Here is a 17,743-nt window from a genome sequence, read left to right as displayed (position 1 = left end):
TACACTTCAATCAACTGTGCCATAACACAGCGCAAGTGTTGATCCCGATCAGGTTACGGAGCTCGTGCTTGACCGAAAGACCACGTCTTAATGTAGGCAGAAGCATCTCAACACTTTGCGCAGACCTCTGGGATGCCCTTGAGGGTAGTTGCCGGCATTCAGGACAGCACATTTTTTAAAACATATCAACCGGCTTTTGCAATGAAACCGGATAAACGAAAACAGCCTGACTTATTCTCCTTGCTATCATTCTTCAAGTCTATTTTGCGCGGATGAGGTGGTAATCTTTCTGATGGATTTTCCAGCCGAAGTTTCCACCAACACCTGTGCCCTAGTACGTGACGTTACTTGTCCTGTGATGGGCTACTGATCGCTGCCTAGGAAGGCTCCTCGGGTATAGCCTACGCAAAATGCGTTCTATCGACAGCCAGCAGACCGAACTTGTCAGATACTGAGAAGGGGCAATCAGAGAGCTCCCGGTGCAACAGCATTGAACGTCTGTGCAGTGCTGAAAATGAACTCCGGAAGGCTCGAATTCTTGTCGCTTTAGACAGACCTCGAGCAGAGCTTTTCACTTTCTATAGCAAAGAAGACTTACAGAGGGACGCAAAGTCAATCTTCAATCGTGTTGTGGCTATTTTGCGCAAGAATGAATGTCAAATGTCTTCAAGGGATACCATTAAGACTGCAGACCTCTTACTTCCTGATCATGGAAAGCTGCATCGACTGTTCGTCTATGCCATTCTGTCTATGATCAAGTCTGAGACTAAGCAGAATGAGAATCTTGTTGCCCTTGATATCAATACCTTTCTCTATCGACTACCTCCGACCTTTCAACAGCAAGATCGACTCACTTATGGCTCTGAAGATATTTGGAGGTTGCTTAATCTTGACATCCAGCTACTACCAAACGGTCGAGTCATAGTAGTCAACTGCCAGGACAGCGTGACCAGATTCAGACGCGTCACAAGCACCGCCAAAAACGAAGGGTTCCAGCATGGTCTCGATAAGCCAAGTAAGATACTTCTCGCACTGACAGGTCAATATGCTCGATACACAGGTGGACATATTGGAAAGCTCCCTCGTCCTATTAATATGGCAGCTCCCAAAGCCAATTCTTCGAATCAAAACAAGGAAGAAGTCCTGGAGATATACAAACAACAGGTCTGGAAGGACTCAGTCGGGCAGTGGCTTGCAGAAAATGAATTTGATTTTTCTGTCGAGGAAGAAACTTGGATTGAGCTTGAGTTGCCCTTATGCCAAGCAGACACAGAACATCCAATCTCTCCTGATGGCATTGCCCAAAGAGGGAAAATTAACTGGAAGCCCATCTTTTGGCCAACCTCTCTTTGCTTCGTGAGCGCTGTGCATCAATGGTTGACTGAAGAAAGTGCTTTCTCGACACCCTGCTTTGAAGATCCTCTACAGTTCGTGGAAGACTGGATATCTTCTGCAGCTGACAGGGAAGCCGCCATGAGGAAGATGGAGCAAACTGCCGAAGTAAAGCAGAAGTCTGGTCAAGTTGAAGAATCGGATATGTCTCACATCAATAACATTCATATTGATGCAGGTCAGTCCTTCCGACGTGTGACCTCCCTCGAGGGACAAACGGCGACAATCTATCCCACACCACCGGACGGTATGCTGTCACAGGTTACGCCAGGGGTCTTTTCTGCTGACGGTTTGGCTGGTACACCAGGTGAAGGTGCACTTCCTGGTCAGTCGGATAGAGCAGGGGGGAATGTGGAAACAGTCGATCTCATGGGAGAACAGGCAGCCATAGGGTCAGGACTTTATGATGAAGATCTCTTTGAGGATGTTCCTGGCGAGAAGTTTGGTGAGGGTGAGATGGCCGACGAGCCAAACTGGGATTTTTTTGACGAACCTGATGCTGATATGACAAATGAGGACCCGATGGAGCTAGATGGACCGGAAAAGGTTGCTTCCATGGTGGGCGAGGATCGAGTCTTAGATCATAGCGAAATCGAGCAGGCAAACAGCCAAGTTGCAGTTGTCTTGCCTGAAAGCAATAATGGTATGCGGCTTGACGAGGGGGCCGTAGCTCACGATCCTGAGCCCATGACCTTTGAGAAGGACAGACCGCCGCATGGTGTCGACGACGGCACCAAATGCCATGGCAAATTCGCAATCAGGTCGGCTGATCTAAACAGCCAACCCCTAAGCCCAGCTGAGGTTAGAAAGAAGCTCTTTATTGATATGGCAAGTCCGAACTGCTACCCTGGGAAAGGGCTCGACACTGCCCATCCAAACCGGCGTTCTCTTCTCAGAAGCCATCTTGAGCTGGGCACCTTCCAACCGGACTTAAAGATCGCTGATAGCAGGTACAATGCCAATGGTTCCTTTTGGTTTGAACCGAAGCAAGCAGGAAAATCTTTACCAACAAATATAAGTGAACAACATCTCAACAACATACCACGAGTAGGCATACCGAAGAGGGACCACAGCCCTCTAATTTCAGGAAGTCCTGGAGGTTCTGAGCCTCCCAACTCTTCGTCTTCGATTGAAGATACCGATTTCGACAGTAGCGACTTCTTTTCCGAGAGCAACAGGTGCGGTAGCCCGGGCAGATCAGATGGAGGTGAAGCGGAACCTCTGCCCACGTCACCCAAGCCAGCGGAGGACATCCTGCATCCGGACACAAAAAGCAGAATTCGTGCGGATGTGATGACAATTTTGGAGCTCCTGCATCCCGAGGTCAACGAGCAGTTGTTCGGTTTGAACCATCAGCCGCTGCAGCGGCCTCCTGAACCGAACCTGCCTATTACTCACGACAGACTCCTGACAGTCGCACAGGTTGTAGTTGACCAAGTCTCGCAAAGCTTCTTCAACTACGACCGCCCGAATGATTCCTTAACAGTATCTAAGTTGCAAAGTCCGGCCATCTTCCAACAACTGCAATCTATCTATGGATATGCTACCGAGCTAGACGTCGCAAAGCTAGCGGAGATGTCCACGGCTACCCAGGATGGAGCGGGGGGTAAGGGACTGACGGAATCTCCCCCACCCTTTATCCGACTCGCCCGCACTGATATTGATATGAACGCCTTGCCCACAATTCAACCTTTTTGGGAAACCCTTGGCCTTCAACCCGTAAACGGCAAGAAGAATATCACTACAGTTTGCATCCATCCTGCCGGGCTTCACATCCAAGAAGGAAGCTCAGCATTCCTACAACGATTTGGCGAAACCTACAGGAACTGTAACCTAGGCAGTCATACGATCGCAAATATACGAGATGTGACAGACAATGGCCTGATTGAATGGGATGCCCGAAAGACGTCTGGAGTGCTGGAATTGCTCAAAACCTGTGAACAAGTTGGAACTTCCTTGACCACTCTTGCCTCAACAGACGACAATGTGATCATCTGTATTGTCAATTCCTTTAGGAAGAAGAACGCACTCGCCGATGTTTGCAACGCATTTGTGGCCTTGTTCACTAACTATGCAAAGGCGTGCGGAAAGCGTAAACCCAATGAGCTCAATCTCCAGATCATACCAATGTCTTTCATTGCTTCACCGGACACAGTGGTGATTCCTTCACAATCAGAGTACCTTAGCCTTGCACTGGAAGTGTACAATCGTTGTCCATTGACTATCTCTTCTAATGCAGTAGCCGAGTCTGCAGCAGCCGTGACCCTTGCAGAGCCAGTACCAAAGGATATCATGTTCAGTCTTACATCTGATACTACATCTCCATTATCCAAAGGTGGACAAACCCTACACTTAGCATACTCGACAAGTGTGGACCTCCGATGGTTGACTGCCTGTTGGACGGACACGCATGGCAAGACGGCATTGACAATGACTTACTGTCTTTGTCAGAAAGGATCAACTGTATCCCGCTCACGGTCCGAAATCATCCTTGAGATGTTGGAGATCTCCAAAGATATCATGATCAACACTCGCGGAAAATGGCGTTTATTCGTAGCCCACGACGGACCAATTGAGCCTGATGAAATGAATGAGTGGTCAACCCTTGCAAATCAAAATGCTTCCAATAAGTCTCTTTCACATTGCGTTCTCATCCTACTCACATTTGATGAGCATCCATCCATTCAATTCTCTTCTACAACGCCCCAAAACAGATCACAACATCCACCAACCGCAGCAGTAACCACAACAGCTAAATACGGCACTCCCGTATCAACCCCATCAGCCCTCGCAATGACCTCCTCCCCGGATCAGTTCACAGTTTCAACACCCTTCCCACCAACTCCGGGTGCATCGTCCTCTTTATTGACCGCTCCCACACCTCCCGATCAGAGCAACCATGCAAACAGCCAATGGTTTAGTGCCGACACAGCCACCGATCCTGATACCACTCTTCACGACCCAACAGACGAATGCTGGTCTCTCATCCTCAACTTCGGGCTTAACAATTCCACTTCCCCTCTTGTAAGCCGTCCCGCACAGTTAAGTGGATTTCTGCTCAGACGTCGCGGACAGCCGGATAGCGACGGGTTGGTCGCGCTTGGTGTCAATCTCATTTACTCTTCTGCCGCTGCTGTTGGAGCCGGAGCTGAGACGGATCAAGCTGAGCAGAGGAGCTTACTGAGAGATGTAATCAATCAGTGGAGGGGTTTATATACGTTGGCTAGGACGAAGGGCTTGGGTGGGGGAGGAGGAGAGGAGAGTGTGTTGCCCTGGCATGTTAGGACGGCGGTTGTGGGGTGTAGAGCTGTCAGCGAAATGCTATAAAGGAACTTGCCAATTGCCAGTAGGCCATCTTCGACCCATCCTTGTTGCGTCTCGCCACCCGAGCCGCCTATCTAGATGCAGCTTCGAGTGATCATGACCAGCCACTCAAGTTGTACAGCATGTCATGCGAAAAGGCAGCACGTCCTGTTTCCCACCCATACTGCCCTCCTTCATCAACCACAGAACAGAAAGAACTCCGATCAGCACGTTTGCTCGCACAGCCAGGAAGACACGTCGTCCTTCTCATCACTTTGAAGATCTCCCAGATCTCGAATGTGTAGCAGACGTCTGCCCTGCTTCTGCAGTCCCTTACCTAGATCCCTTGCAGTGCCACGTCGGTCGTCAATATATCCCCACTACCCACCTGCCATTCACAAAACAATGCATTCCGTCCAAGCCAGGCGACGAGTGAATGCTAGACCCTCAGAAGAACAAAAATTGGAACGCGCATCACCACTGACCGGGTTTGCTAATCGAGTGGACGGACAGACAGATGTGTGACACTTTCTTCAAGCAGCTTAACTCGGCTTGATGATCGGGGGTGGTTCCATATTGTGCTTCCTGAACTTAGTAGGTCGTGATGCCCTTATCTTGTCCGAAAGAAACAGATGCAGTTCTCACTCAGGAAATTGGACCTGGACCTGGACCTGGACCTGGACCTGGATCTTGAGCCTGAGCCTGAACGGAATCTCCAAGGGTGCTTTATGTTATACCAAACATTGGTACTTCAGCAAGGCTTGCTCGTTACCTGCTCGATCTGCAGACTGACCGGTTGGATACTACATCATTGCACCTTCATAGGGTTGGGGGGGAGACAAAGGAGGAGAAGGGGAGGGAGAGGATAAGGAGGAAGAGGAGGAAGGGGTGAAGATGACGCGAAGAAGGGACCGATGGACCGAGTAGAAGCTAGCTAACTAACTTACCACAAAGAGATCACACATCCTCACGATATGGAAAATACAACAGACAGGTTAACAAACTAACTCGGTGCCACTAGCACCATGCTCAGCATGACTTCCAGCAGTACTAAGTAGTCCGATTCTCCAAGCCCACACTTTTACTACGTACTCCTCTCACCCTTCTTTGCTGCCGTTTTCATCTCTGAAAGCAGTAAGAGTGAGTGAGTGATTGTAGATGCTCTACCGAATATAGCACAAAACACCACCACCACTACCACCACCACCACCTCCTCCTCCTCCTCCTCCACCTCCTCCACCACCTGGAATCAGTCGCTCACTCACCGAATCGCTTGACCTGCTTCCGATCTGCCCTCCCTCCCTCCAGCCATAGCTATTCCATCCCCACCTTTACCACTCCCTCCGGCTGAAGAAAAATGCAAACATAAAATGCAACGGTATCCACTATTCAATCAAAGCAATACTCGCTCAGTTATCAAATGCAGCCATGCAGCCCATGCTGGAGCAACCAGTGTAAAAGAGAGTTACGAAGGGTATAAGTAAAAAACGAATAGAGAAGCGCCAGCCAATGGAATGCAACGCTATGCTTTGCTGATGATAATGTGCTGCGTGCGCGCAAATGTATCAGTCCAGGTCCGCCGCTGAAGAACATTGAGAATCGAACGGTATAAGAACGTAAGCAACCCGGAACGCCTGAAAAGGGAGGTGTGCCCGAGACCAATTATCGGAGAAGACAAGGAGTGTTGCGCTTCTATCGGTCTTCCTGCAACTTGCGGAGTAGTTCATCTAGCTCCGTCCAGTTGGCTTGGGTGAGGGCAAATTTTCTGTGTTTTCGCGACATGATATGCTAGTAACATCATTAGCACCATTCAAGATAGGACCATATGGGGTAAGCTTACATCATCAAAGTCCTCATACTTATCCCGGCAATTCTCGCAATAGCCTGGTTTGGGATCCTTTCTCGCAGCCCTCTTCTTCTTGACTGGCGCATGTATGGCTCGCTCGGCTGCAAGTTCATCATCCGACATATTCGCCTCTTCTACGATACCACCAAGCTTTTCCTGAGCTTTACTTTTGGCTGCTCGCTGAGGCGGCGGAGCTCGCGCATTCTTCAGAGCACCCGCAATGTCGGTCATGCGATGGGAGGAAGGTATAGAGCCAACTGACAAGCTGCCAGTGTTGCTTCGTTCCAACACTTTTCGCTTGAGTTCATTGACTTCCTTGCTGGTGCCTGCTTTGGCGCCAGGAGCAGCAGCAGTGGACGATATCATTTGAGAGCGGATGGCAGATGTTATGTTTGATCGCTGAATACCCGAAGCTGCGGGCTCTTTTGCAAAGTGCATATATTGTGGTTTGATAAAATCGCCCGTTGAATCTTGCCTCGCCCCAATGGACATCTGCGGCAGAGCCTTGGGTCCCTCAAAGGTTGGGGCCTTGGGCACAATATCCCTGAAACCCGGGGCGGGCACAGGAACGTTGTGGACTTCTCTGAGGATTTTCCGAGGGCTTCTTCTGGGTGGATTCATCTGAATCTCGTGGTCGGCAGCAGCAGATCTTGTTTGGGGTGCTTGTTGCAACTCCCTTGCCTGCTGTGCAGCAAGGGCTCGCTCTCGTTCCTTTTCCTTTTCAGAATCCTTCTTCGGTGCAGGATCATCAACAAAGGGACACTTTCCAGCAGGAGCAGATCGGAACTGCGGCCACGCGCCATCTTGTCGTCGAGCAACTTTGGTATACTCCCTTACCATGATCGGCCGGGTTTTAGCATCCATGTCATGGATATAGATGAAAGGCCCCTTGAACAGGGTTAGTTCTTTGGTCGAAGTTGCTAGGTCGCGATCCAGTGGGCCATTTAGTTTTTCGTTTCGGAGCACTTGGGAAAGGTCTTCGTCTCGCAGTCTTGTTATCGCAGCAGTCGTGATATTTACCCGACCATTGTGTCCACCACTGGCATCGTATTCCATCATCGACACCAGTATACGCTGGAGTTTTTCTAAAGCCCATATTTTCATGCCCATCTGACGCCCCCTGGACAGAACGTCCATTGGTGCTGCCCTCTCGCGCTGTATAGAAGCACCCATCTGGGCCTTTGCTGGAAAACTCTGGGCCTGTAGGACTGAGTTCTTGTCAAGGAGAGAAGGGTTGATGGTGCGTGGTTGATCGTCGGCATCGTTAGTAGATTGTGATCCAGAGTTCGCCGAGGTCTCAGAAGTGGGTGATTCTGCAGGGATTGGGCGGGTTGTGACAATGTGGGTGACGGCCTTGGAAAAGAACTTCTCTTCTTGCTAGAAAGGACATTAGCTTGTTCTCAAAGATGTCTATGGCAGCATGCAGCCATTGGTTCCGCAATGCAGAGCACATATAAACTTACAGCACCAAAGTTGCTGATCTGCTTCGAGAATCGCACTCGAATATCACCTGGTATGCTGTCGAAGTAAAACACAAAGCTTGGAAAGACTTTGCGGTAGTGTTTTTGCCATGCCCGAATCGTGCTATCAGCTGTATCGCCCGTAGGTATTTCCGCCTCCTTCTTTTTAGCAATTAGTTTTCTGTGGAAATCCGTCGGCTTCACGTTCGTTGAAGCACGTTCAAACACTCGACCTTCGGCAGTCGGTGGAGGGACTCTTCGACGTGGAGTGGTAGGCCCGTCCTCGCGAGTGTTCTTCTCAATCACTTGCTTTTTCTGGGGCGGCTCGTTCTCTTGCAGCACGGGCCCTTGCTGCCTTGTTCTCTTCCCAATACTCTGCGTCAACGATCGATGTGGTGAGTTGGTAGCATTTGGTATGCTCGCCAATGGAGCTCGAGGTCGAGTAGTCGACATGGTGAAAGGATCATGAGGCGAAGGCGGTATGAATACGGCTGCTGCCATTCATAACGATGGGCTCAATGATAGTGGCAGGGTAGTGGTATTTGGTTCTCGGAAGGCAAGGTTGGAGGGGCACACGGCACGCACGCGACCTAACACGTCCACCTCTGCCAATTTTGAGAACTAGGAGAGCAGCATGGCAATTTGAAAGCTGACCTGAATAGCAATACACGAGGTCAAGGGTCACGATTGGCAACAAGCAGCATGGGAAGAGTGAATGGGAGGATTGACTTGGACATTCAACTGAGAGCGAGTTGTTTTGAAGCACTTGGGTTAGCTCGAGCTAAATGCCAAGCGCGGCGCTCCAACGTTGCCGCCCGCAACACAGGCCAGAGCAAGATTGAAGCTACTCCACCTCTGTACTGGGGTATCAAGCTCCACGAAGTATCTTTGGGGCAGGCAAGTGACATTCGTAACACCTATGGTCTTCATTACACAGTGATGAACATAGGATAGGATGCTGCCGCTCTAGCGAGGTGAGCTGGGCGAGGGTGGTCAAGCCAACACCAGCCGCGGGGTGAGCTGCTTACTCTCTAACTGGCTCATTTCTATTCCATTGCCCACCGTAGATCAGCATAATACCTACACAAATAGACTTGTTCACTCACATTCACTTTACCTATCATTTTTCTATTTCCTTATTATATCATATTTATATCATTTGTAGAGAAGTGCATTGGTGAATTCAAAGGGGCATGTGCAGAGCATGCGCAGGGCACGCCAATGGCATGTGATGGCACATGACATCAACGCTGGTGCAGATATATGTATTTATCTGCCCCTGTTCTAGATCGAATCTATTCTCCGGCCACACCCTGGCAACATACTGCCCTGTCATGCCTATTTCCAACATTTTTGAGATGTCATAAATTTCTTTTCATACTTTAAATGCTTTCTATACACTCTAGGATGATGGTTTCTCATCTTCAAATTTCAGCAATAAGCACACAAAGAATCTATCCTATTATCTGAGTTCAAACATTGTACTCTGATAACTAGGCAATAGATGGTTATCCTCTATCCTCCAGCAAGTTGACAGAGCGGCACTAGCAATTCGAGAGTAATGCTATGGATTTGCAGGACTTTCATAGTAATGCACAGTACACTAAATCCCATTTTTCACACCTGCTGTATTATGTACAGAGCCATTCATCTCCAATATTGACCACTTGACAGTACGATCGACTAAGGAAGAGGAGACGGAGCATGCTGAAACACTTTATTGTCATGACTGGCTTGAATATACTACTAGAAAACCTGTCAACCCTGTTTTCAGATTCGAACAATCGAGAAAACCCTGTGATTGCTTGCACAAAATATGAATAACGAAACCCGCTTGAAATCCTGGTTGTCATGCCCAATGAATGGACTGTAACAAAGGACGATTCATAAGTCTTTTGGCTTTTGTGTCTACGCAGAGTCAGTGCTGGTAATTCTAGCGATGGAATGGCAGCTCAACAAACAGGAACACATGGACGATAAGTACACTCCAGTGGCAACATGGTCATTAGCAGAGCAGGAGTTGCCTGTGCAGGATCGGATGCGCGGAATGAATTGAGCACTTCCTGCAAAGACAGCTCAGCATGTTCGACCGACAGCCCAGTTCAGGGTGATCCTCCATGACATCGTCGATACATCGTTTCAGTAATTCGCAGGTCATTAGCTGAAAAGAATGCAAACAAGGCAAATAGCAGATCTTGGTCCACCGTCTGAATTTATAGAAACCGCTTACATTTTAGTATTATCTCGAAGGCAGCTGCAACTGCCATTGGTGCCGATATCGGAGTACCTTTGTTGATCGCCTTGCTTGTCATTGCTAGCAAAGTGTATTCGAGAGCGCCACAAGAACCGAAGATTGCCTCATGACGTGCAGGGTTATCATATCTCCACACAGCCTAGCAGTTCATCGAAATTGGCGGGAAAGAAGACAATAACACCATTCGACAAGGCCAGGTGGTGGGGCCTGCAACCTATCCAGAAACTGGACGCTACCGCGCCACACAAGGCTCAATAAATACTTGCGACCTGTTGGACAATGCTCCCAAGTCACTTCATGGACCATTCTGCCCGGTGAAAAGATAGAAAAGATGAATAGGATGGAAAAAAGAGTCGCCTAAAAAGCCCATCCAGAGAGCAACTGTTCCGACCCGATTTGCCCATCTCTATCAAGTTGGCAGGACAATGGATCATCATAACTGAACAGTATGCAAAATGATGAAGAAAATCAGTGTGGATGGAAGGAAATTAAAAGACGGAATGAACAGGCGACTTGCTATTCAGGTGTGACTCTGCAGCAGTAGATATACGAAACACAGTTGGCAGGTAGAATTATATTGTGAAGGATGGTAATTGGCAGCAGGCGCAAAGTCTTAGGCTGTCAGTGAAATCCAGCATATTAGGGTGAGTGCTTGCCTGTCTACCACCAGCACTCCACCCCTGCTCACCCTCTGCTTACTTGTCGCTCACCTGGCTTCCCAGTTGTTAAGCAGCAGGACTCCAGCACCAATTCGAATGCAGAGATGCTAGGAAGGGGCAGCGAATTGCACTTGTAACAACTAGTATTCGCATTTTTATGGTGAAAATTCTGATGGAGGCATATTTTCTTATTTTCAGTAGCAATGACATTAACCGCGTGCCATAGCATTACCATTAACTAGTATACATAAACCCAACGCACCTCAAGATCATGGCCTTTGGCTGCTTCATTGCTTGCGTCCAGGTTTCCATCACCGCATTGTGTTCAATCCACCCTTGTGAAAAGCACTCAGTACTCCTTGAGTCACAGCAGACTCTCCACCACTTGGCAGCTCGTCGTCGTACAGCTCGGCAGCACATTCAAGGAGAAGGCGCTGGTTGCGTCTCTGGAGTTTGGAGAGGCCAAAGGTCTTCACTGAAAGTTCGCCCAAGGGTACTGCTGCATTTTCTTCCAAAGGAGACTGTCGTCCGTCATTCTTGATTTGCAATGCTCTTTGAAAGGCTGGTCCATCCCAAGTGGCAATCTTCAGCCAATGATGCGCCGTGCTCCTTCCTTACCCAAGATCCCAGGTTCTTGTGGTTTGGGACTTCTGTCTCGCCCTTTCTTTCTGCTCAAAAAGCCCAGCATACCTGTACCGCCGCCTTTCCCTTCTTTGCCAACACCCTCCAGACTATCTACTGGAAGTGTTGCATTTTGATCAGACAAACCAGACCAGCTACCAGCTTCATCAAGAACCATCTGGATGCCGCCACTTTTGCTTACCTTGCGACTCGCACCACTAGTACGCTTCGGAGGTATCGGACGACTGAAGGATGTTGGATTTGATGCAGATGAGCCTTCGCTTTTGGAAATATCCTTCTTCTGCTTCTTGTCGGCTTTGGCAGAGTATTCTGGGTGACTCGTGGCGCTGGCTCCAGGAGTAGGCATACTGGCAGCATCCAACGGCGGCGAACCGCCGGGCGAGGTTGTGGACGAACGAGTGTGAGATCGATGTGAAGAGGCAGAGGTGATTTCGGGACGTTCCTCTTTCCCGTTAGCAAGCGCAGCGGCGGCAGTCCTGCAAGCACAATACAGTCAGCATTGGAAAGAGGGGTTTGGATATCAACGCACCCTTCGTAGCTCGTCGTGGTGTAATCGAAAGGTTCGAACATTGTTTCGACCATACGGTGTAGCTCGTCCTCTCTGATCTCTCTATCTGTAGCATCGTCCTTTAGCTCGGCTCGTGGTTTCTGCCGGCGCGCTCTGGCTTCGAGTGGTGCTTCCTCAAGTAGTAGCTCCTCCAGGTCGTAGGTGGCATCAAAGTTAGTCTTTTCGGTTGATGGTACAAATATGGGAGGTATTTGCTTGCGCTCTAGCGCCACAAAGTCTATCGATTGGAAAAAAGGGTTAGAGGTGAATGTCTCAAAACCAGCAGCACCAATTCGTTTTCGCCTGTCCTTTTCTAGAAGAGACGAAATTGCATGGAGGCATGGCATGGAAACAGGTGGTTGCGTGACGTAGAACCTGGGGTTTGCGGCTTTGATGCTAGCAGCCAGGGCTTCATGTCCTCTAGCGTCAAAGGGTCGCTTTGGAAGAATGTTAGCTTTGAACAAAGTCTATGATGTTCGTGGCCCACCTTGTTGTACAGACATTCATAGAAGGTAACACCCAGAGACCACCAATCCACCTCCGACTGATATCCAGACCCATCAAAGACCTCCGGTGCTAGGTATGCAAGAGTGCCAGACCTGCTGTGAAGCAGTTTTCCAGGCCTAAAGTCCGAAGCAACATTCTTGCAAGTGTTAGAGCAAGATCGGGTAGTCAAGCAGAGCACTTACAAAGTCTGCCAAATGTACGTGTCCCTGAGAATCCAGCAACACATTATCTGGCTTAACATCCCTATGCACGATGCCTTGGGTGTGTATGTACCGTAGAGCACAACCTAGCTCAGCCATCCAGAAACGTAGAGCATCTTCCGTAAACGTCTTCCTCGAGATGTGGAATCGAAGGTCTCCCCCGTTCATGAGGTCGACGACGATGTACCTGCAGACTACTTAGCATACATGACAGCCTGATTGTGAGCTGACCACCAACAAGTATTCAACATCTTGAAAGCTGTAACGAAGGTTGCAGAGGAAAGGATGGTTTAGGTGCTCCAGCATCCGTCGTTCACGGATGATGTTTCGAACGCTTTCTGATCGGACCACTACAGAACCTTTTCAGCTTCTGTGCCCAGGAGGAATAGCTGTTGGGCAGCGCTAACCTTCATCTTTCCTGATGTATTTGAGGGCGAATGTCAACCCTGAGTCTTTGCGCTCGACAATCCTAACTTTGCCAAAGGCACCTTTTCCGACAACCCGAAGAAGGCGAAAGTGATTGAGGTTTACTAAAGATGACCACAAGTTATTCTCTGCTACCATCTCTTGGGAGTGCAAGCGGACTGCAAGCGGACTGCGACTCACCTTCATCAGTAAAGACGACCGGTTTCCCCTGGGTATTCCCCATCTGCGTTCAGGCAGTCTTGATGCAGACTGTATGTAGCAGTCACCAAAGTGTCCTTAGTGTGTCAATTTACCATACTTGCGATGGAAAGAATGAATTTGTAGACCAACACTTCAAGCTTGGTTCATCTGGACCACCGTATATGTGGGCAAGGTACTGGTGCCTCTTCTAAATTGACTGGGATTGTGGTTGGCTCAACATACGACAGCACACCGGTTGTGATTGGCGGGGTACAGGGACGAGAGACGATTATGACCTGAGGGTCCGATGACAATTGTGGGGCGAACACGATGGTTCCATGCAAGTGCATAGAGAAGGATGACTTAGAAAAGGGCCAAGTGTTGAATGATGAGTAGGGGATGGTGTAGCGGACTTCAAATTGGTATGGTGAAAAGACGATCTGGATATGGATATGGGGTCCAGAATTGCGCCCAAATGCGGCGAGAGGGAGAAGCACGTAGGAAGCGGGAGTTAGTGCAAAGATTAAAGGCTTCTGAGGTTGGAAAGTGCGGCATGGTTATGAACCGAGAACAAGGGCATCTCACGTTTCAGCATCTGCCAACAAACCTAACTGCCACTAACCAAGAGCGTGGCTTCTGATTCTACTTTCTACAAGTACGTAGTAAGCCACCTACTACGTAACCCACCAAAAGGCTATCTATTTCACGCCGCCTCTCATCTCTCGTGAAGATCGTGGCGGATCCCTTTCCAGGGGAATTCCATCCGTATTCCACAGCAACGCCATATCCAATCCGAGGAGCTGAAGACCCTTGTTCCCTGTTCTCTGTGCTCCGGTTGTGGCATGGCAGATGTGCTGTTCCCGTCTATTCCTACAGCTGTTGTGGCCCGTCAGACCATTTTGCCATGTGGCACTTTGAAGAATCCTTCCAGAAACCCCAAAGAGCCAAGCTTGCTTGCTAAGGTAGTAGTTAGCTCAACTGCTATTTATTGCGATTTCACCGAGTCATTTTAGTAGCAGGTGGGTCACGCGTGGCTGCCACGTTTTCGCATCTAGCCACATGCTTCCTCCCCCTGGACATCTCGCAAATTGGAAAGCTTCCTGTCCTCTGATCTGGGCCGAGCCTATGTACTACGTAGTAAAGAGTGTGTGCCGCTCTTCAGAACTCTGTGATTGGACTTTGCATCCTGACAAATGAGCTGCATTCGCTTAGCCAGGTAGATCTACTACGTATGGTTCGTGTTCGTATTTGGCAACTTGCAGAGATGTCAGGAGAGGACAAAGTATCTGAAACCTAGCTGCTGTCCTCTGTACGACACTTAGATAAACACTGTAAGCTAGTACTCAGATACTAAATCTTCCTCGGGTAAGTTCATTATAGGTACATGATGTGAGCCATCCGGTTGGACAGGGAGATAACTGTCTCACCGAGCACATATTTTCATATCTCCAGAGTGGGGATCCGAACCATGGCTCAAGTTAGTTTAATCGGACATATGCAGTATGGAGATTTGAAAGCGCGGTGCTAATGTAAAACTTGTACAAAGCTTTCACACAACTATGGCGTAGGCACCCGATCTAGACACAAAATCGTGACAGAGTTTTATACACAATCCGCGTTTGGTCTAGCTAGAGTCTGGCTATTACCCACGCCTCCCGAGCGCCTACAATGCTGCTAGGAAATCGCATGTTGCATATCGACAGTCATAACTCCTAATCTACTCCGTAGTTCACCTGTAGCTCTCTCCTAGGTCGCTGAAAGAGGGTACGGCTGAATCGCATTTAAAATCAGGAGCATATGCCTTTTGAGGCAGGATACCCGCCGCACGACCGAGCTTCCAGCTCCATTGCGTGGCTGACTCCGTCTCCCAAGTCCAGTAAAACCAGCCCCACGCCCTTTCGAAGCTATGGATCTGGGCTTCCGCAAACATTTTGAGGAACTGTTTGTACGCTGCTGAGTATTGACTGGGGCTTGCATTGGCCAGCTCGCATGAGCATGGGGGTTCCGAGCAGACTGGCGTAAGCACTTGAGTAGTTGGATCTCCGGTATTCAGGGTACCTGCCCAGCGAGAGCCGACACCAACGTTATTGAGGTGTTGGGTGCAGTCCGTATCAGCCTGGGACCATTCGCCGCACAGAACAGGACCCCATCTAAAACGATATCAGCTACTTTCGGGAGAGGGACGGAGAGGGGGAACCATGCTTACCCTGTTGAAGGATTGTTGGCTGCTGATAACATGCTGCTCCATCCTTGACAGGCCATGTTGATCTTGTTCTGATGCGTGAAGGCCAACTGCTCGTTGTTGAAGATGACATATTGGTGTGTATCCATAACCAAAGCGCGGTCAACGTCTTGGAAGAGACCATTCCACTTGTTCAAACCCAGGAATCCATCTCCAAAGGCGATGTATTGCTGAATTCCGTTCTTGCGGATGATGTCAATTGCCTGCTCATTCCATTGCAGGACTGCCTGCGTAGGTAAGGTCATCATTTTCGGCTCATTGACCAGTCCGTATATGGTAACCACATTCTTGTAACGATCCTGTGCGAAGAATTGTGACAACTGGTTATGAATGTCTAGCGTTCGTTGGCCATTCAGCGCCCCGTCTGCCCCGTTGAGCCATCCTACTGTGCCCAGCCTACCACTATGATTCCATCCATTTTGACTTCCTGGTGCACCGTGCAAGTCGAGTTTGACGCGTAGCCCATGTTTTCGACACCACTCGATTCCACGGAGAAGATACCGCCAAGAAGTTTTTGGAACATATGGATCCCCATCGTAGGTAGTGACTGCCCAGTATGAGAAAGGTATGCGAACATGATCCATACCTGCCTCCACAATATCGACAAAGGTCTGTTCTGTAACAAAGGTTGCATAATGTGCTTCAAGAAGTTGTTTGGCCGGACCGGGACCAAGCCTCTCGGTCAGAGTATATTCATCCACCACATTATCGCTTGCGGTGAATGTATTGAACAATGAAGGAGTGATAAAAGGCTCTATCGACAGCCATCCACCCACATTTACTCCCCTAATTGGCATACTTCCATAAGCAAATCTGTCTTCCAGCGGCGGTACATTGTTGTTAGGTCGGTTTGAATCATCCCATTCTGACATCAGACCCATGACTGATAGTCCACCAACGGTCTCTGCTGTATACGTCACGTTGAAATCTGAAGTATCGTACCATGTGAAAGGATCTGTGTCTGTTCCTTTAGCTGCTGCTGGTATGCTGTTTGGATCGACGTTCTTGAGGTTCGCATTTGATGGCCCAGCGGATGAAGCGCTCTGCTGCGAATTCCTGCCTATCACCAAAACACCAACAGGCACCAAAATAATCAACAATAATATGACAATGACGACCAACACCACAAGACATCTTCTACTAGGACCTTGCCCATTTCCTCCTCGTTTACGTATGAAGTCCTGTACAGATGCTGCTCCACCTCGCCTTCGTACATAGGCATGTTTTTCATTAGTTCGACCCTCTTCCATTCTTATACCGCTCACCTCGCGGTTCTTTTTACGGCGCTTCTGACCACTGACATTTTTGCCAACAGTCTTGTATTGGTTTTCTTTTCGTTTTCGCTGCAATTCCTTCTCTTGGGTTTCCACCTTCTCGTTGTGGGCGTTGAGTTTCGCCAATGAGTCGGCGCTCAACAATTGGCTGGTGGAGTTGTAGGAGGAGGTCGAAGCATGTTTGGCGGTATCCTTGGCTGGACTGCTCTTTGGCGGACTTCGACCGTGGCCTCGATGTTTCTCTCCACTGGTCTTCTTGACAGGAGACGTTGCTGGTGACTCTTTTGCTTTAGGTCGTGTTGTCCGTTTTGGAGTTGCTGGTATTATCTCATCAGCTGCTGCTGCTGCTGCAACCGCTGCAGGTCTTGTCTTCGCCCCAGGCGGCCGATTGAATGCGGGGCGGTTGTCGGCCGCCGCCGCAGACTCGCGACGGGGTTTGGGCATGCAATTGATCACTCCACATACACACCATGGACATCACAAGAGAATCTCCTTGAAGGACTTGATCATGCAGTTCAGTTCTCAGGTATTATTTTCACAGTATCCAAATTGCCAGTTCTGCAACCCAGCGGTTACACCAATCTTGCTCCAAAACAGGTAGTGTAGACTGGGCTGGGTGTCTAAGCGCCGTCGGCACAGCAACGCCTGCACTTTGACCAAGGGATGTCCTACAATCCTACTCCAACTTAATGAAGGCTCGCGTCTGCCTCGCGTCTGCGATCTGGGTTTGCACAATTCTGATGTGTAGGGTCGCGATATACCCGTCTCCCAAGTCTAGTGACAATAGAGATGCTTATCTTGGGTGTTTTGT

At 49.2% G+C, this 17,743-nt stretch overlaps 3 protein-coding genes across 3 annotated transcripts; 1 reads left to right on the top strand and 2 right to left on the bottom strand.

Annotated features, from left to right (window-relative positions):
- Positions 1 to 292: 292 nt before the first annotated feature.
- On the top strand, positions 293 to 5,749 carry EPUS_01790 (uncharacterized protein; the record flags this gene model as incomplete). Its single annotated transcript, XM_007804395.1, has 3 exons — positions 293 to 334; positions 382 to 4,416; positions 5,717 to 5,749. The coding sequence occupies 3 exons, from the start codon at positions 293 to 295 to the stop codon at positions 5,747 to 5,749; spliced, it is 4,110 nt and encodes a 1,369-aa protein (XP_007802586.1).
- A 638-nt stretch (positions 5,750 to 6,387) lies between these two features.
- On the bottom strand, positions 6,388 to 8,454 carry EPUS_01789 (uncharacterized protein; the record flags this gene model as incomplete). The annotated part of the gene is made up of 3 exons (XM_007804394.1): positions 6,388 to 6,483; positions 6,536 to 7,918; positions 8,005 to 8,454. 3 exons carry the CDS (start codon positions 8,452 to 8,454, stop codon positions 6,388 to 6,390), a joined length of 1,929 nt encoding a protein of 642 aa, XP_007802585.1.
- A 3,046-nt stretch (positions 8,455 to 11,500) lies between these two features.
- On the bottom strand, positions 11,501 to 17,376 carry EPUS_01788 (uncharacterized protein; the record flags this gene model as incomplete). Its single annotated transcript, XM_007804393.1, has 6 exons — positions 11,501 to 12,032; positions 12,086 to 12,540; positions 12,591 to 12,746; positions 12,793 to 12,997; positions 15,150 to 15,566; positions 15,623 to 17,376. The coding sequence occupies 6 exons, from the start codon at positions 17,374 to 17,376 to the stop codon at positions 11,501 to 11,503; spliced, it is 3,519 nt and encodes a 1,172-aa protein (XP_007802584.1).
- Between the last annotated feature and the right edge of the window lie 367 nt (positions 17,377 to 17,743).

This window comes from Endocarpon pusillum (assembly GCF_000464535.1).
Source record: "Endocarpon pusillum Z07020 unplaced genomic scaffold scaffold3350, whole genome shotgun sequence".
Lineage (NCBI taxonomy): Eukaryota > Fungi > Ascomycota > Eurotiomycetes > Verrucariales > Verrucariaceae > Endocarpon > Endocarpon pusillum.
Note: the sequence above shows the minus strand (reverse complement) of the source record. Positions and strands in the feature narration are given on the sequence as shown.